Raw genomic sequence first — 20880 nt, forward strand, 5'->3', positions numbered from 1 at the left:
CGCATCCACGACACCTGGGGACGGACGGATAGGTGAGTGGACAGACTTACGGATGTTTGGTGGGTTGAATAATACATGGACTCTGCGTCTTCCCTTTCATTCATTCTCCTTTCCCATCTCCTTCCTTTTTACTTCTCTATTCCTTCTCATTATTCCTTATCTTTTCCACCTTCTTTATCTTATGTGTATCTATCTCTTAATTTATATACGAAGTTATCTATCTACCTCCCTGCCTCTCACTATATCTACTACCCAAGCCTTTTCATATAAGGGATAACAATAATATAACCTGTATGCATTCCTGTTCCTACTCAGTGACAACCCCCTCACCCCACGACACACCAAATTCCTTCACACACTCCCCTTAACTCTTCGTCTCCGTCTTAATCTTCCTCTCCCCAAGGCCTAAATCTTCCTCAAAAGGCTGTGCACATTTAACTCTTGTTTTTAACTTTGTTCAGAGTATAACTTTCGTTCAATAACTACCGTTCTACGCATAACTTCAGTTCTTTGTGTCTTGTAGCCAGTCAAGTGGAATTCTTACAAACCGTTCTCCACTCCTGGTACTTCTTTCATAACTTTATATCTATCTGTCTAGGGTATCTATTTTTTTTAAACTTCATTCTATTTACGCTCGGCCTATATAAACCTTTCTTTGATATACATATTGTTCTTTATACATTAATTCTGAATAAGTATTTATCCAACCATCAATACTGAGAATTACCTATTACCTTGTTCAATCCATCATCATCATCATCCAATCCTACATTGCCCCATGAGGAGCGTAAAGCCCGGGGCTAGGCAGTTGGTCCCGACATTTAAGAAGTGAGTGACCAGTCTCACTCATCCCTGAGTGCCATTACATGAGCAATCAACCCCAACCACCCCTTGGATATAAACCTTCACCGGCTCAATCCGACTGGAGCGCAATAATTACCCACTAAACCGCCAGGCGCAAAAATTTGGTAATACCTTGTTCCAATGTACATGTTCTTCCTTGTAACGGTCTCTGATTTATATACTGTATAGCATTAATCGTTTCATCTTTTTTCCAATAAAAACAACAAGGAGACGGTGGAGGGATATGGTTGATGAGTGTGTGAGGAAGAGAGGTATGGAAGTCGGTGAGGCCTGGGGACTGAGAAAAGATCGAGCTGGCTGGATGAATGTTGTGAGAAGTGAATAATCAGGGATTAGGCGCCCCATTATATCGTGACAGCGTCCGGATTGACTCTATCGGATACGTTTACGAGATGCTACAGAACGTGGTGAATGATTTTGGCGTATCAGATAGAGTCAGGTTTCCGGGGGCTTGAATGATGAGTGAATGGAAGCGTGGCCCATTGGACTGGGCAAACTCGGGCTGCCTAGGCGCTGCTACTCCTCACCCTGCCCTATACGTAGAGAAAGGAGGTCCGGATGATGATGATGATGATGATTATTATTACTATTATTATTTTTAATTATTATTATTATTATTATTACAACTGCTACTACAACCGTGCTGTCTATCTATCTATCTATTATTATTATTATTATTACTCGCAAAAGGCCGCCTTTTGCGAGTAATCGTCACTTACTATCTTCGGAAATGAGTCATAACTCGGGAATCCGTGGCCTGATTGACTGAATATTGTTTTATTCTTCAAGTTAGAGCATCATAACAGTACCTTGCAATAACAAAAATTTACGCTACATGCGCCGTTTTTGCAGTGTTACGGTAACAAACATACAGAAATCGGATCATTATAATATAGATTATTATCACATAATCATAGTAATAATCATAATCATACACCTTACACCCATTACTACATGTGGGCAGAGCAATGAGGTCAATTTAACAAAAATATTAAATATACAAAAATCACGATCCAACAATGCCATACGTACGGCATTTGCATCCGTTATGAAGAGACCTTTAATTCCCTCACAAAAATGAACCAACTATTTTTACGGCTATTATTGCGATCAGAGAGGTCATGGGTCGAGGGCAAAGGTCAGGGTCACAATACTGGATAGGTCTGTGGATGTGGGTAGTATTAGAGAGCAATGAGTGGATAGGTGAGTGATGGAGCGGATGTGGATAGGCAGGTGGAAAGGAAAGTGTCAGTATATCTTGACAGGTTCGTGGATGTGGATAATGTTTGACAGCAGTGAGCGGATAGGTGGGTGAAGGGGTGGATGTGGATAGGTAGGTGGATGGAGAAAAAGGCAGGTATGTAATGACAGGTTTGTGGATGTGGATAGTGTTGGCAGCAATGAGTGGATAGACTATTTGAAAGACGAAATGGATGTGGATAGGTTGGTGGATGGTGAGAAATGCTGGTATGTACTGACAGGTGGATGGATACAAGGAGATAAATATGGATGGATGGATGGGGGAGAGAGAGAGAGAGAGAGAGAGAGAGCACTGATAACTGATAGATAAACAGAGATAGATGTACACAGACAGACAAACATGGGAACATTGAATACACATATAAAAGGATGAATGCTGACAGATAAACAGATGTGGAAAGATAGATAACATACACAAACAATTATAATACACTGTAGTAAAGGAAAACGTGGGTGGATAAATAAAGATGTGGATATACGTAGATGAGAGGATGGATATGGATAAATGAGATCAGTATGGATAGGTTGATGAATGTACATAAAAACAACCAAACACAGGTACATAAAAAACAAACACATTAAACACACACACAGGTACATAAAAAACAAACACATTAAGACAACATTATAACTCACTGATTCAACATTCAAACATCTATTATTGTTCATTATTTACTGTTTATGTTATTTTTTTATATTTACATCTTAGTTATTATTATACTTTGTTGCAACTTTACTTTTCTTTTACATAATTATATATCTGTTTTATATCGTGTTCCTCTCTCTCTCTCTCTCTCACTGAAAGGCGTGTTTGGGTGACATTTGACGGGAGGGGCATTAGCAGTACTTAGTGAGTGTGGGGGGAGGGGAGAGAGGGGGAGGGGAGGGAAGTGGAGGAAGAGAGAATGTGGTTGAGGTGGGGGAAGAGGAGGGCGAGAGGAGAGGAGGGGGGTCATGCAAGAGGAGGAGGAGGGGACAGGAGGGAGGGGGACATGGGAGATGACAGTGAAAATGAGGGAGGGGAGAGGGTTAGTGGGAAATGGTGAAAGTGACTGACTTGCGAGTGAGAAGGTGAAGATGGGGATGGACAGAGAGGGAGAGGGTGGGGTGGGGATGGAGAAAGAGAGGGTGCTGAAGCGAGGTGGGGGAGGGGGGAGGAAAGGGGAGTGGACAGGGGAAAGAGGGATGGGTGGAGAAAGAGGGTGTGAGGGTGACTGAGATGGGTATGGAGAGAGAGAGAGAGAGAGAGAGAGAGAGAGAGAGAGAGAGAGAGAGAGAGAGAGAGAGAGAGAGAGAGAGAGGGAGGCGGGGATACGATTTATTAAGTAGAGACACAGGAATTATATACAAAGTAAAACCCAGCATAAAGAAAAGCAGTCAAATGTAATGCTAACCTACTGTACTGTACATATCTGCCACTCACGCTGCCTCAGATTTGGTGGGCGAGACGCAGGAAGAAAGCTGGGCTTAAGGGAACGGGTTATTAAAACTACACCCACAATTCTACAAACAAACCAGCCTCGTTGTGCTGCTGTTGTGGCCATTATTACCAATACTGGAACATGACGGCCATTATACTTCATATTTGGCAGTTTATGAAGGCTTAATTCTCAATCCCGTACTTATTTATCTGTTCATTATCTCCATTACAAAAAACAAGGGTAAAATCGATCTGTAACCTTCTAATATAAAATCAATGTACAGTATAACCCAGTAAACGCATCCACTGCTGCCAAACACGCCCCCTTCCCCCTCCCCCAACACATGCCTTTGACCTCATCCCACGCTGTTTTGTGCACCGATATTGTACACAGCCTTCATGGTACTAATATTGGATTTACTGCTGTTGTTGGCATTGTTTCTGAGTCTTGGGTAGTTGGTTACGAGGTGAAATCGTTCCCCTTACAGACAGCAACGTGAGGATCGGAGTCACCTCAAACGTAATTCCACATGATAACGCTGTTTCTAAGTATGCTATTAAAATTAATGAAGATCAAAGCAAGCGAAACAAGCGGGGACCCAATAATAATCTGGTCAAAATCTATAGTAGTGTGAAAATGGGGGGGAAAAAAAAAATCGGGATAATGTAGACTATATTCGAGCGAGTTTACGATTTTGTGTTTTATTCTTCTTTTCGGTGCTTTCAGCAACTTAATATTTAAACTGCCAAAACTCTCAATCAGTTATTTAGTAAGTGATATGACAAAATGTACACAAAAATACATGAAATATGATTCTGTTTCACACGTTTCTCTCAAAACATTCTTTACGGAATTGATCAAGATTTTAAAATGGCATTGGCTAAGATTGCCCCGATCCCCACGTTCCGACCTTTAGTGTGTGCAATTACCTCTACCAACAATTTGATAGTGACTACATTCAACACACTATCGCATCCTCTAATACTTGTACCATTTACTACCTTCCCTAGGACGAAGAGTTACGAAAATAGGCTAAATTTTATGTATCATCAGACTAGAAAGGGAATAGCAAGATATCACGACAGAAAATGGTGTTAATTTCTCGTCACAAGAACCTCATTATTTTACTTTCACCCCTGATGGATTACAATTAGGACGTCAGAATTGTTTGGTGTGTTACGATCTTGCCTACAGCGTACCCTGAACACACACACACACACACACATACGAAGGCACGCACACAGACAGGAACGTACACAATGAATGCAGCGAGGAGAAATTACCGTAGTTACTCCTTGAACTCTCATCCTTAAAACATCAATGGTGTGTGTGTGTGTGTGTGTGTGTGTGTGTGTGTGTGTGTGTGTGTGTGTGAGAGAGAGAGAGAGAGAGAGAGAGAGAGAGAGAGAGAGAGAGAGAGAGAATGGTGACATCAGCAATAATGAATGAGGAGAGTAAAGAGGTGAAAAAGTGAGTGACAGAAGAGAGTGAGTGAGGAGTGACAATGGCAGACGAAGAGTGAAAGAGAGGAGTTAAAGAGAGAAGAAAAAAAAAAAATGATGACGTGAAGTGAAAAAAGAATGTTACAGAATAGGGATGTGAGAGAGACAAGTGAGAGTAAAAAAGTGAGAACAGAAAGATATGACACAGAGGAGATGGAGTATGAGAGAGAGAGAGAGAGAGAGAGAGAGAGAGAGAGAGAGAGAGAGAGACCATTATCGGGGGGCCACAAAAAACCTAAGGACCACAATTGACCAACATCTTACTCTGTTTACTCTGGCTCACCTCTCTCTCTCTCTCTCTCACACACACACACACACACGGGTTTTCTTGTCAATGACAGTATTTACTGATCGCTTTCTCCCTCCTTAACCCACCCTTTCCTTTCTACTAATCCTCTCTCTCTCTCTCTCTCAAATCTCACAGTACACACGCTAACTCTAATCTTTATCCCACTGCAGTACATAATCCCACCCTAGGGATTTAGGATTTACACTCTATTTCTTTTTCTTCCCCAGTGCAGTGGATAGAGCATTGGGGTCGTGAGTCTGATCCTGGGTGTTGCAGGGAATAGTATGAGGATATGAATGGAGAGAATACCTTGTCACCTGCTTTTCCCTACAATCAAACAGGTACCGGTACTTAAAACCTCTGTCCCCTCCTCACCCCTCTCTCTCTCTCTTACATTGACAGACTTTTCATCCACACATACAAGAGATTATCAACGTGTCATATGAAGAAACAAACTGGTAAAGACGAGGTGACAGCTTCCAAAGATGGCGACAATACCGTGCCTTGTTTCCTATATGGCTCCTCCTCACATACTGCTTGGTCTTCCTCTCCTTTGTCTCAGTCTTAGCGAGCAATACAAGAACAGGTGGTGCTTTGTGAACACCGCAATATTCACCTCACCTGCACATAACACCAATTCTTTTCTCCCTTCGTGCCTCATTTCCTCCTCCCCTACCTCCAGCCGCTCCCTTCCTACCTTTAGTTTACTTCAACACACCTTTCTCTACGCCATATTGTCTTTTATTCTTTCCTCGACTCAATTTTGTGCTTCTCCACCTGGTTTCGCGGGGCACAGTGATAAGTCTTCTTCATCAACAAATTATCCATAACTCTCTAAGGTAAATCTTCCTCCAACACTTACTTGTATCCCAGTCACCAGGCCTTTCAGCAGCAGTCAAATCCCTATGAACCATCTACAGAAAACTTACAACTGACAACACAGAAGATATATGTAACGAGGACCACTAACCAAAACCAGCTCACACCAAGGCCTCCGGGGAAGTACTGGATATACGAGAAGTGAATTTTAATGTGTCGTCCTCAAGTCGTCGTCACAAACCTGTTTCCCAAGGAGCAAGACAGCTGCACCAAAATGAAACAGAGGATGAGGAGGAGGGGGTGGGGGCTCTGAGTCTGGTAATATGACAACACAGACACCAGTGGGAAAGGCAGATCATAACCCTGCTGCAAAGGTGCCCAACTGAAACATCAAAAACAAACTGGACACGAACGCCTGGGCCCGTATGTAAGCGAACACACCTGCTTTATATTAACAGGTCCAGAAATATCTCTAGGTGTGAGTGGAAGCGGAAATCGTATAATAATTTGCAGACTCTCGCCGAGGGGGGTGGAGGCAACAGCAACAGACGAGTAATAATGTGTATAAACTATTCAGCACACGTGAAAACCCCCTGAGATCTTCTGATAACCATTCCTTCCATTCCTTTCATCCTACTCATTTTCCCAGCTTCCCTCTGTTCCTTCAAGGCTTTTCAGCGGTATCAATTCACAATACTCATATCGACTCTACTGCAATGCTAAGTAAAGACGGAAATGTAGTGGACAAATTGCCAGTGTAAGTCTTCCAAGACGGAGACTGTTCAACTATTTCTCCTGCCATACGGAATTAGCAGCCACCCTGTACGCTGGGTGATGAGTCATATTTCACTCCTACTGGCCATGTACAGTTAGAGCGATTTCGACCACTAGGCCAGCAGACTTCCATTAACTATCACTATACGACTACCAGCGAACACAGCAACTGGTTTCCTGGAGTACATGACACCATATAGCTAAGTACTCAGTGTAGATCACCAGAAGGAAGCATTATAATGGGTGAGTGGATGCTGGACGCTCCTACCTACCACATCCTTATTATCCAGAAAGGCAAAACCACGTTGGGCAAGACAATACTCTTCGGATTTAGTGTCAGCATTTATAAATATTTTAGTGTCCCTTTCTTTTACCCACTCCTCTTTCTTATCTCCCCCTTCCCTCTTCCCCCTCCACCACACTTTTTAATATACAATAAACAGTTCTTTCTGTTTTAGTGTCTATATCTACTTAACTCATTTTAGTGTCTCCTCCCATTCCCACTTATTTCCCCCCTCTACCCCTCTCCTTCTTCCCACCTGAGGTCCCCCCCTTGAGATTCGGTAGACCACCCACAATGACATGCCACGCACCCTAACTCTCCCCCTCTCTCTCCAACAACACATTCTCTTCCGTCTTCTTCTTCACCAACTCTTCCCTTCTCTTCCTCCTTCTTTCCCAACACTTCTTCCTTTCTCCCCTTTAAATAAAATCTTTCTCCTTCTCCTACACCTCCCATCTTCCTCCCCCGCACATTTATCTTCCTCCTTGATCCCTTTTATTGCCTCTTTCTCTTCTCTCCCATTTTTCTCACCTGCTCTTCCTTTCCTTCTTTCTCTCTTATGAATTTTTTGGTCTCCACAACATAGTGTGAGACCTACTGCATCCATTAGTTTCTCTCTTCTTTTTCTTGCACTCTTTCATTTTTCAGCTTAGTGTCATTCCTTTATTTAAGCCCATTCACTTTAAACTTGGCAAAATAGTAACTTGAGTCATTATTCCCAGATTCCCTTTCCTATTCCTTCTTTCTTTTTTTCTATTTAGGCCTTTCAATGTATTCACAGGATCAAGTGTCAAACCATACAAACATCCTCACTTTGGTATCGTATGTTCTTGTATGTTCATTAATCATCAAGGCAAAAAACACAGAAAAATGAGTGTCCTGAACCTGTGTGGAGACCATCTTGCACTCCCTTGGTAATACTGGCCTTCTTTATCATATTATCAGTTTTCTTATTCTAGGCCTTATTCTTTATTTACTTATTTTTCCAGCCCCCTTCCCTTTCTTCCATGTTTCCTTTTTCCCGCGTCCCACCCTCATTCCTTCCCTTCGCACATTCCTCATTTTTTTCTTCCCTCCTACTTTTTTACCCTCTCACCTCCATCGTCATTCTCCCCTCCTCCCTCCTTTCTCATATTTTCCCTCTTTTATTACCTTCCATCCCCCTCCCTCTTCCTTTCGTCCTCCTCCACCCTCTTCATTCCTTCCTCTCCTTCGCATCCCTTTCCCTCCATTTTCTTCCTTACTTTCCCCTCTATCTTCTTCCTCCTTTTATTCTCCCCTGTTTCTTCCTTCATCCTCCTCCTCCTCCTCTTCTTCCCCTAATATCCTTCCTCCCTCTTCCCCCTCCTCTTCCTATTTATCCTTTTCCTTCCTCTCCCTCATCCTCTTCCCTTCTTTTCTCTTCCTAAATCTTCTCCTCTTCTTCCCTCCTCACTACTATTCCTCTCCTCTTTCTTCTTTCCCCACAATCCATTTCCTCCTCTCCCTACCTCCATTCCCTCCAATCCTCTCACTCAAATACGCCACAACTTGTAAACAAAAACAACAAACCACAAACAACAGCAACAACAAAATCAGAAGCGCTGCGAAGTTAACACAAGCTTCTGTTTTGTCCAATAAAAAGTGGATAGGAAATAGAAGTGGATTTTCACTGGATTCTGGCTATTATTTCCAATCCAGCTTTTACTGTCCTTGTTTTTCATATCTCATTATTTATTTACCATCACCATCATCGCTACCATCCTCACAAGTACCATCACCATCATTATCATCAAGATCGCGATGATAGCCATTAACACTGCTGATCTAATTATCTCTTCCTCGCTCTTTTCTCTTCTCTCTCCTCTCTTTCTGTTTATCTGCCTATCACTCATGCAATCAACCAATTAATCAGTCAATCAATCAATCACACTATCAATTTACGTACCTGTATGCATTTCTGCGTGTGGTCTGTATACTGACGCACCTGTTAAACACAACACACACACACAACTCCTCTCTTTATCTATCAGGCTATCTACCGTTCTCTGCGTGCGCTGGTGTGTGGTGTGTACACTGATGCATATACAGCCCATTCATATAATCTCCATCTATTTAGGTATCTATTTTATCTATCTATCTACCTGACAACTCGTAAATTGATCTCTCTCTCTCTCTCTCACATATATCTAATAGCTCAATCTACATTTAGACCTCTCTCTCTCTCTCTCTCGTCTAATAGCTCATTCAATATTTAGACCTCTCTCTCTCTCTCAACTTCCCACCACCGCCCTCTCTCACCACCAACCCCCCCACACCGTCATTTCACCTCTCATTTCCCGCCAATCTGTCCATCCTCCCCCTCATTACCTCTGCCCACCTCCAGTCCTCGTAGCAATGGACCAAATGGCATTCACCTTAGCCAGATTAAAACTCCTTCGGCTCTTCTTAGGCAGGGTTCTTTAAGACGCCTTGGGAATTAGGTCCTCTTGATCAAAGTTGGGATTCAATCTTTTCTGGTTTAATCTGTGCTCTCTCTCTCTCTCTCCCTCTCAATGTTTTTTTTAGCTACACACACACACACACACACACATTAAAGAAGAGACAAAGTATATATCATCATTATCACCACCACCAACATGTAACAAAGCACCGGTATCCCGAGTTACATCATCATCATCATCACCATTCTACCCCAGCTTCACAGATTACATTTATCGTCACCATCAATCCAATCTTACATACATTCTTCCACATCTGGTTCAATACAGTAGTACAAATAATTACAAAACATTACGAAATCTTCCATTCTTCAACATTTGACTCAATACTGTAGTACAGCTAATTACAAAACAATATAAAATCTCACAAAATCTCGCTCACCGACTTATCTCCAATGTTGATGACGCGACACACCAGCGTGGCCGTCTTGCCCGCCTGTACCCTCACGCTCCTTGGCTGGGACCTGTCGAAACGTGGACTTGACCCCTGCACCTCCAAGTCCTGTGGGGTCCCTAAAACACCTGTCGCCCCCGTTGTGTCGCTCTGAGGGGACGACAGGTGGCGACTCTGGGTGCCTGAGGGGTCGTCTCGGGTCCTGTCGTTTCCCTCTGGTCCCCGCCTCTCGCTGTCGTAGTCGTCGTCGGGTCTGAGAGGGTCGTTTTCACCGCCCCCTCCATCTCTCCAAACGGCCCTGTCATCGTCCTTCTCGTCCGTGTAGTCGTAATTGTGGTTGAAGTGGTGGTAGTCGTGATCGCCTGGATTGTGGTAGTTGTCGTTGTGGCTAGTGCTGGATGCTGGTTGGCGATAGTTGTAGTCACTATCCCGACGGTGGTAGTTATAATCGTCACTGGTACTACTAGACTGACGGTGGTAGTTGTGGTCACTACTGGAACTACTAGAGGACTGATGGTAGTCGTGGTCGTGGGTGTCGCTTGTGGAGGGGGACTGTGGGTGGGTGGGGTGGGTGTAGGAGGGCAGGAAGCGAGGGTCTGGCAGGGTGTAGGGTAACTTTGGGTAGTGTCGTCCCGGGATCTTGATGTCTGCGTCGTGGCTGCTGTGGTCGTCCTGGTCGTCGTGCTGGGGTGGGTGGGTGTCGTGTGGCACGTACTCCATGAACCGTGCTGTTCCACCCGCCACGCCTGCACGGGAAGCAGAAAAATATATATCAGAAAAAAGGTAAATTATCAGTAAAAAGGAAAACTCGGAAAAAAAAAAAAACTAAAACAAAGATAAAAAAATAAAAACTCTCTACAAATGGCTAGGCATTGGCATCAGTATAAATGGGTGTGGAAGTCATCAGTAAAATCATGAAGACGGGAACAAAACTAAAAAGTATAAGTAAACAGCGACAATTTGTACAGCAAAGAACAAAGATTTATGAGAGGAAAACGTCATAACAATTCTTAATAGAATCTGGTCGTTCAAAAATTCTAGTTAATGTCTGGAACCTGTGACGTGATTTTTTTTTTTTTTTTTTTGTGGGGGGGGGCCTTTTTTCCCTTTTATTCCTGGACGTGTTACTATGCTTTTTCCTTCGCTCAGTAATCGAATTTGATATTTTAACTTGATATATACTGGCATGAAATTAGAGAGAGAGAGAGAGAGAGAGAGAGAGAGGAGCATGAAAAAAACACCGATTCGAAAAATCAATACATAATATCACACACACACACACACGCATACATAATCGTAGGGGAGCAAATTCTGACATACCTCCACTAACACACACACATGAATATTCAAGTACACACACACACACACACACACACACACTCTCTCTCTCTCTTCCCAACACTGTGCACACGTATTTTTATCTACACTGCCTCAGAGGGTTAAGCGCTACACCACAGAATATAAATTACATACACATAGTCAAATGTTAATATCAACAGAATTTGCAAAAGTCAATGACAATCCCATATTATATTTTATCATCATTATTTTTTTACTGAAAGGCCGTTACAATATTGCAGCGGGTGTCAGGCAGTGATAAGGTTAACAGACAGATAAAAATAGATAGATAGATAGATACATACATACATAGATAGACAGATATGCAACCGATCATATCATTCAGGATTTTTTTTTCACTTCTATACTGATAAGGTTAATAGACAGACAGATAGAAATAGATAGATATATAGATACATACACACATACAGACATAAAGTACACAGATAAACAGATATACAACCGATCATATCATTCAGGATTTTTTTTTCATTCCTAGACTCCTTATTTCATCATCTTATTTAGCTAGACACTTTTTACAGGCTGGAAAAAAAATCGTCTGGGTATGGCAGGGAGAAGATGGAAAAAATTAAACTGTAATGAGAGAGAGAGAGAGAGAGAGAGAGAGAGAGAGAGAGAGAGATGTTTCTTCTGTAAGTCATATATTCTAGTTTGTTATGGCAACTACCACTACTACCACAACTACAAACATTCTCCCCTGAAACTATCAACATTTACGTCTCCTCGTTTCCGAATAGCTTTATAACTAACAGTCCTTCATCCCACTATCACTGTCTTCAACTACCACCATTACCACCACCAACCCAACCACCACTACCTCATCAACCCCACCACCACCAACCCTACCACCATCAACCCTATCACTATTGGTCACTGTAACTACCATACCATCCCAACCACCACAACTACCACCATCCTCAGGTACCATCACTACAACTATCACCACTACCTCACCACCATTACTTTCATCAGTCCAGTTCTAATAATCACTCTTTCTCTCTCTCTCGCTCTCAGGTGCGAAAGTTACCTGTGGAAAAGTAATTAACCTCAGGTACTTCTTTCCATCTGCTGCCCTCACACCTTGATTAATTACCTGAGAGAGAGAGAGAGAGAGAGAGAGAGAGAGAGAGAGAGTCCGTCAGTCTCATTATTTTCATTTTTTGTGGCTGCAGTGTGTGTGTGTGTGTGTGTGTGTGTGTGTGTGTGTGTGTGTGTGTGTGTGTAAGGTTCAATATTAGTTTCCTAAAGGTAAATGTTTGGATATGTGTGGGTGTGTGTGGGTGTGTGCGTGTGTGTCTGCATGTGCGTTCATGTGTGTGTAATTACTGTGGTGCTGCGCCCGTCGGAACTTGGTGGGAGAAGTTTACGTGCACACAATATGCAGTTTAGTGTGTGTGTGTGTGTGTGTGTGTGTGTGTGTGTGTGTGTGTGTGTGTGTGTGTGTGTGTGTGTGTGTGCTAATTAGAAGTACGCACACAAAAACTGATTGACTGTGATGAAGATGACGTGAGGGAGGGGGTTAAATCTCTCTCTCTCTCTCTATTTTACGGAACCAGCTACTTTATTTTTTCTTACACTAACTTTTCTCATGTTGTTTGACTCTCTCTCTCTCTCTCTCTCTCTGTTCATGCACAATTCTTTCCCCTCCCAGTCTCCACTAACGACGTTCACTTAATGACTCTGTATTCTGAACGACTTTTGAACTTTTATAATTATACTAAAACAGACTGCACGGTTCGGAGATGTATTTGGATTTATTGTTGAAGCTCTTGATAAATGAATTCAGTTTGTGATTCAGAAATTGTTTGTAATATTTCGCTTCTTGGATATATTTACAATTAGATTTATTAGAATTGCTATTTTTTTTTTATTTGTTAGGTGTAATGTATGGTTTGGAAGCTCTTATTTATTTTATTTATCTATTTATTTATTTATCAACCTATACATACTGAAAACAGGAGAATAACGCTAAATAGAAATTACCGGTATTGTATGATTAAGAGTTGGATTTTTTTTCTTTTTTTGCCTAGCTGAACTGCAAAAATATATACATACAAAAATAATAAAAACTTTAGATATGGAGGTGTAATGAGCTATTTTATATGGGTTTTACATCTGTTGGTTCTGGGATGCAGTACACAGTTTGGCTGTTAAAAGCTTTCTTAGGTAGAGATGAAGAGTTTGGTTAAGATTTTTTTTTTAATCCTCGTTTTTCAGTGCAAGAAAGTTTATGATTTTTATGAGGAACTTGAACATTTGGGGGTTTGGGATGGGGTGACTGAAAAAACTTACACTTTCTGATCAATGTTATCAAAGTTTCCTCCTCCTACTTCTCCTCCTCCTCCTCCTCTACTACAACATCCATGGTCAATGCATCAACATTTTCCTGTCATATTTTTCCTCCCCTTCTTCCTTTCCTGTCATTCACATTAATACTGAATAACAATCCTCTTGTCCCTCTTTTCTTCCTTCCTTCTTTCCTTCCACCACCTTCTCCTTCCTCTTACCATATCACCTTCTCCTGTCTTTCCTTCCACCACCTTCTCCTTCCTCTTACCATATCACCTTCTCGTGTCTTTCCTTCCACCACCTTCTCCTTCCTCTTACCATATCACTTTCTCGTGTCTTTCCTTCCACCACCTTCTCCTTCCTCTTACCATATCACCTTCCCCAGTCTTTCCTTCTCCTTCCTCTTACCATATCACTTTCTCGTGTCTTTCCTTCCACCACCTTCTCCTTCCTCTTACCATATCACCTTCTCCTGTCTTTCCTTCTCCTTCCTCTTACCATATCACCTTCTCGTGTCTTTCCTTCTCTTCCTCCTCTTTTTCTTCTCCAATTCTTTTCTCTATTTCTTTCCCCAATACTCTCTCACCTCCTCTCTTTCCAACCTCTCCAATTCTTCTTTCCCTTCTTTTTACTCCTCCTCCTCTTCCTCCATATCTCTTATTTTCTTCCCTCCTCCTCTTCCTCCTTATCTCCTATTTTCTTCCCTCCTCCTCCTTTCCTTCTCTTCGCTCCCCTTCCTTCTCTCCCTTTTCTCCTCTTCCTCCTCCTCGCTGCCCTACGTTTCCTCCCTTTTCTCCTGCCCTACCTTTTCTCCTCCTCCTCGTCTTCCCTTCGCTGCCCTACCTTTTCTCCTCCTCCTCCTCCTCGTTTTCTCCTCCTTCTACTCGCTCGCCTGAACATTCATGGAAGTGGATGTCAGGCAAATTTATGGCTAGGTTTTGCAGGGGGTCAGGCAGGGCGAGGTGAGGCAGGGAATAAGTGAGGTAGGGACGCGGCGGGGCGAGGTGAGGCAAGCAATAAGACAGGTTGAGGTGAGGTAGGACGATGCAGGATGAGGTGAGGCAGGGAATAGGTGAGGTAGGGACGACGTAGAGTGAGGTGAGGCAGGGAATAAGTGAGGTAGGTACGAGGCAAGGTGAGGTGAAGCAGGGAAGTAGTGAGGTAGGGACGAGGCAGGGCGAGGTGAGGCAGGGAATAAGTGAGGTAAGGCTAAGGCAGGAATAAGTGAGGTAGGGCTGAGGCACGGTGAGGAAAGGGTGAGGCAGGGTGATGAAGGGTGAGGTGGGGTTGGGAATAAGTGAGGTAGGGATGAGGCAAGGGTGAAGGAGCGTGAGGTTAGGCAGGGGTGAGATAGGGTGAGGCAAGGGGGAGGCAGGGTGGAGTGGGGCTGGAACAAGTGAGATGTGGGTGAGGAAGGGTGAGGCAAGGGTGACGTAAGGCTGGGAATAATTGAGGCAGGGGTGAGGCAGGGAATATGTGGGGTAGGAGTGAGGCAGCATGAAGTGAGGCAGGGATGAAGAGGAGTGAGGAGAAGCCAGCTGGGTGAGGCAGGGATACGGCAGGGAGTAAGTGACGTAGGGGTGAGGCAGGGTGAATGATGAAGGGAGGGTAATGGTGGAACGGGTGAGGCAGGAATGACGCTGGGAATAAATAAGGCAAGGCGAGACAGGATGAGGCAAGGGAATAAGTGAGGTAGCAGTTAGGCAGGGGCGACGCTGAGAATGGGTGAGGCTGGTTGAGGTATAACTAGGAATAAACCGAGGTGGTAAGATGAGGCAGGAAATAGGCAAGGCAGAGATGGGGCACGAAATAAGCAAGGGAAAGATGAGGAAGGGTCAGGCACAAGGTAAGACATGGTGAGGCAATAACAGCACAAAGTAAAGCAAGAGGGGTATAAGTAAGGCAGACATGAGGTGAAATAAAGCAGATGTTAGGCAGAGGCAAGGCAAAGCAGGGGAAGTGAGGCAGGGGTGTGGTGAGGCAGGGATGACATGATGTGATGTGAGGGAAAAGTGAGGGGGGATTAGAGTTAATGAAAGGTAAAAAGAGGTGAAAGGTGTGTGACATGAAAAATGAGAGAGAGAGAGAGAGAGAGAGAGAGAGAGAGAGAGAGAGAGAGAGAGAGAGCGATATGAGCAGAGTAAGACAGTAGAGAAAGAAAAAGGCGAGAGAAGGAGATGAAAGAGAGAAGGGGAGGAAGAAGAAAAAGTCTCGGAATTGGGAAAGTGTGAGAGAAGTGAGCGAGGAATGTGTAGGGGGAGACATAAGGATGAAACAGATAGAAGACAGACAGACACAGAGAGAGAGAGAGAGAGAGAGAGAGAGAGAGAGACGGTGTGACATCCTGTACTTTCAAACTTTCCCACAACTTCCGCTCTCGAGGCAGGTGTGGGGTGACAGGTGTAAAATGACAGGTGTGGGATGAGAGGTATGGATGACTCTTTTAATCTATCCATACCTATCTATCTATCCATCTAGCTACATTAAGAGGTAGATAGATAGACTGATAGATACAGGTAGATAGACAGATATGGGTATGGGGTGTTCCAGGAGTTAACATACTAGCTTTGAGGCGATTTTTTTTTTTTTTTTTTTTTTTTTTTTTTTTTGGGGGGCAATTTTGAGTACTAGAAAAAAAAAACATGGTGGGTCCAACACTCCAACGTTACTGATGAGTTATGGGAGAATCATCAGCTGGCCTATTTTCTCCATAAGGTTATCAGTAACTGTAGCTCCATAACAATTATTAGTGGAAATAATGTTGATGTAAAATTTTTTTACTCCATATTTCTCCTATAATCGCCTACGGTACTTTATTAATATTTCAAGCCCTTATACACTCTGTTTATGCAGGATGACAGTGGTGGAAATGAGAGACAGAAGCTGAGACAGGTGTGAAAATGACAGGTAAAAATGACAGGTGTGTGGAAATGACAGATATTAATTGTGAAAATGACAGGTGTAAAGTGTGAAAATGACAGGTAAGTGTGAAAATGACAGGTATACAGTGTGGAAATGACAGGTGTGAGGACGGGTGTGGTTGTAAAAAATGAAAGTGTGAAAAAATATAGAGGGGAAACCGAGCTAAACCATCACGAAAAATATCCAAATATTTCAAGTTTATTAAAAGTTCTCTCTCTCTCTCTCTCTCTCCTCTTTTTTTGTGAGCGGGGAGGCTGAGGTTGATAAGACACGTCCTGTGATTGGTGGTCCTCCCAGCCAATCACCTCTCTCCATTCTCTACCTCCTCCCCTCCTCCATTCTCTCCTTCCTTCTCTCTCTCCTTTCTTCCCCCTCCCCTCCTCCATTCTCTCCTTCCTTCTCTCTCTCCTTTCTTCCTCTTCCCCTCCTCCATTCTCTTCCTCTTCTCTTCCACTTCCTTCCCGCCTCGTTCTCTCCCTTCCCCTTCTCTATATCCCTCTTCCTCAGGATCCTCCCCTCTTTTCCTTACTCCTTCTCTCCCTTATCTATTTACTCACTCCCACACTTCCTCTTTTCTATTCATCTCTTTTTCCATAAACACTATTCTGGATGGCGTCTTAAATACTCATTAATTCTCACCACCGCTAAAGCCTAAAATAATAAGTTGTAATGGCTAAATATATATATATATATATATATATATATATATATATATATATATATATATATATATATATATATATATATATATATATTCTATACGTATTTTCCAACATACGCTCAAGAACAGACACGATAAATGCCAACCAACAAACCTGATAACATTAACTAGGTATTATGTCAACATTATAACACTAACAAGAAAACTACAGAGAGAGAGAGAGAGAGAGAGAGAGAATGGGGGAACTCCTCTTTTCAGTAAGCCTAACATTTAGTACATTCCTAAGCCTGTGAGCCCTGAATAAATACTTGATAAATAAGGATGGGCGTTCTCTTTTAGCCTTCCTCCTCGGAGGTAAATGCCTAGCTAAGTATACACAGACAAATGTAAGGAGAGATAACAGTACACATGACGACATAAGTGAGGTAAACAATGAAGACTTAAACGATAATTTTTCTCACAATCTTCTTTCCCTTTCCTTCCTTCTCCTCCCCCTCCTCCCAATATATTTCCTTCTTCTCCTTCCTCCTGATTTCCTTCTTCCTTCCTTCCTTCTTCGTCCACTACTTCCTCTCTTCCTCTCCTCATCACGTGCCTGTGTTTACCCGCCCTGCAGCGTCAGTCAACAGCCATCCTCCCTGCATGAGATCCACACATTTCACACACACTCACCCTCATATCACACACCACCCATCCACCTCTCTCTCTCTCTCTCTCTCTCTCTCTCACACATTTCACACACACTCACCCTCATATCACACACCACCCATCCACCTCTCTCTCTCTCTCTCTCACATTTCACACACACTCACTCTCATATCACACACCACCCATCCACCTCTCTCTCTCTCTCTGTTTTATCTATTTACCTACGTCTCTTATATAATTTTGTATATTCTCTCGTCTTTCTTTTAACCTTTCTCCAATCTCCCCTCACCTCTCTCTCTCTCAAACGGCCCGCATATGATTTTACAGGCAGCACCCTTAAGGCTTCTATAAAGTATAAGAGAATAAGAGGGAAGTAAAGGAAAAGATGTTTGGCCTGTTTGTTACCGCCTCTCTCTCTCTCCTCCTACCCTCCCCCCTCCTCTCACAGGAAAACTGGCGACAAATGTACTGAAAGGAAGAGAGAGAAAAGAACGCTAAATGAGAGAGAGAGAGAGAGAGAGAGAGAGAGAGAGAGAGAGAGAGAGAGCGCTTGCCTCCATACATTTTCATAGAGGCCTCCCCCCCTCCCCCTCCTTACGACAGCTCGTATATAAACACACACCCTACCCCTACCTCTTCCCCTCCCCTACTTTCCAGCTGTTTCCCCTCCCCTTTTCCTTCTTCCTTTCTCTCTTTCTTCTTCCTCTTCTATCTCTCCCTCTTCTTTTTTTCCCCTTCTTCATTTCCTACCTCACCTTCCCTCTCCTTTCTTATTTCCCTGTCTTTCCCTTTCCTTCCTCCCCTCCCCTTTTCTCTGGTTCGTCCCTTACCTTCTCTCCCCCTCGTCCTTCCCCTTCCCACCATTTTCCCTTCTCGACAAATTTTTTCCCTTCCCTTCTTCCCCTTCCATCTCTCCCTTTACTCCTCATCTATCTCACCTCCCTCCAACCCTCCCTTCTTCTTCCCTCTCCTCTCATTTTTCCTCTCCCTCCCCTGGTTTTCCCCTCCCTCTAGTCCTCTCCACCTCTCCTTTCCCCCCTCTGATTGTCACCTCGTCTCCCCACCCCTCCCCTCTCCCCTCTTCCACCTCTGCTATCTCAAACCTCTATCCTTCCCTCTTCTCCCCTGTCTGGCTGCCACCCTTTTTCACCACTCCCCTCCTCCCTTTCCTCCTACCCATTTCCTCCCTTCCCCTCCACCCAACCAGCTGTTACTCCGTCCCCCCTGGCAGTAAACCCCCTTCTTCTCCCCCCGAAGTATCACTCCCTCCCTTCCCCTCCCCAAGTTCTTTCTCCCTGCTCCCCCCCCCCCCGTTCTTTCCTCTCCTTTTCACTTCCCCCTTCTCCTAACGCCACTCCCCTATCCCCCCTCTCCCTTATTACCCATCCAGCTGTTACTTATCCTCTCCCCTCTTGGCTATCCCCTTCCCCATCTCACAATAAACTTCCCCTCAGATATCACCCCCTTCTCCTCCACTTCCTGACGCCCTCCCTCTTCCATCCTTCCCTCTTCCTTCCTCCATCACTTCTTCCCTCTCTCCTTCACCATCTGTTTCCTCTTCCCTCCCCCGTCACCTCCATCCTCCCCTCTGTTTACCCGTTCCCTCCCTAATTTCTGACCTCTTTTCCTTCCCTCCCTTCCATCAACTACTCTGTCTCCTCATTCTTCCCTCCCCTCTCTCCTCACTCCCTCCCTCCCCATTCCCTCGTCTCCCCTCTCACCTCATCTCTTTTTTCCTTGATGTAATACACATTTTTTTCTATCAACACGCATGCATGCATATACATTTACATACGTAGATATATTCATACGTACATGCATGCATACATATAAACATAAACACACGCACTTTTACGTAGTATACACAGATGAATGAAACATGAACACATTAGGTATTTACAAACACACACACACTTACGTTCTCACAAACACACACACACACACACAGCCACCGCTCATAAAGTAAACATTAAAGACGCCTTCCGCCCATATCTAAAGCCAGAATATTTGCCCTGACGTAAAAACCCCTTTGAAGGACCCACAATACTTGCTCAATAATAAAACAGTAAACATAAATCAGGGCCAAGTATACCGGCAACCATATTTATTTATTTATAATCTTTCTAGAGTCTGCAGTTTTGTTTAAGAGTGTTTGTTTATCTTCATCGTCACTCTTATGGCTTCCAAACTCTTCACAACCAAACCAGAGTGAATATTAACCCCTTTCAGTACGCTGACGTGTTTCTTGTTTGTTTCTTGCTTGTCCTAGCTGACTTCAGATGATTTTACTTAGCTCAGCGAGGAGTCTAGTGTTTATGCTGTGATGGTGACTGTACCTAACCCTCCTAGTTCAAAAGACATCTCTCCTAGTATGAATAAAATAGCTCGGAAAATGCCAGGAATAAACTAAAACAGACGTCATCGTAGGAAGGAGTGAAAGTGAAAAATACACGCAAATAAAAAGCCTGAATTCATTTACCTGCCATGGCGACTTATTTTAACGGAATATTACATAGGATCTTTTATAAATACTTGGCCAGGATCTTGTGATTAATGTAAATATTGGGGGTGTGGTGGGGAGGAGGGGATGGGAAGGGTAGGGGGTACTGTGAGGTGGAGGAGGATGAGAGGTTAGGGGGTGAGGGTGGGGTGTGTTGGTGAGGGGTGAGAGTTGGTTGTGTTGCAGAGGTGAGGGGTGTGCTGGGGAAGAGTGAGGTGGGGTGGGAAGGGAGGAATCAAGATGAGATATGAGGAAACTGAGGTGGGAATGAAAGGAAGAGTGGGGGTAGGGAGGAGGAATAAATGGAGTACGGAATGGATGGGGTTAAGGGTGGAGTGGAGGGAGTGGAAGGGTCGAGTCGGATGGGATGGGGAAAGTTACCATTTTCTTCACTTAATTTCCATTTTAACATTGT

General features: G+C 43.6%; 1 protein-coding gene across 1 annotated transcript in view; it reads right to left on the bottom strand.

Annotated features, from left to right (window-relative positions):
- LOC145417574 (uncharacterized) overlaps positions 1-20451 on the bottom strand; it is a 59314-nt gene extending 38863 nt beyond the window's left edge. The window contains exons 1-2 of the mRNA XM_080286280.1: positions 20445-20451; positions 10075-10832 (exon numbers count right to left, since the gene is read on the bottom strand). Of these exons, the coding sequence (XP_080142406.1) occupies positions 10075-10832; positions 20445-20451 (765 nt within the window). The remainder of the gene's footprint in view (positions 1-10074; positions 10833-20444) is intronic.
- Positions 20452-20880: the final 429 nt, after the last annotated feature.

Source organism: Coenobita brevimanus, chromosome 110, assembly GCF_032717465.1.
Source record: "Coenobita brevimanus isolate Jiangsu-jjx chromosome 110, ASM3271746v2, whole genome shotgun sequence".
In the NCBI taxonomy this organism is placed as follows: domain Eukaryota; kingdom Metazoa; phylum Arthropoda; class Malacostraca; order Decapoda; family Coenobitidae; genus Coenobita; species Coenobita brevimanus.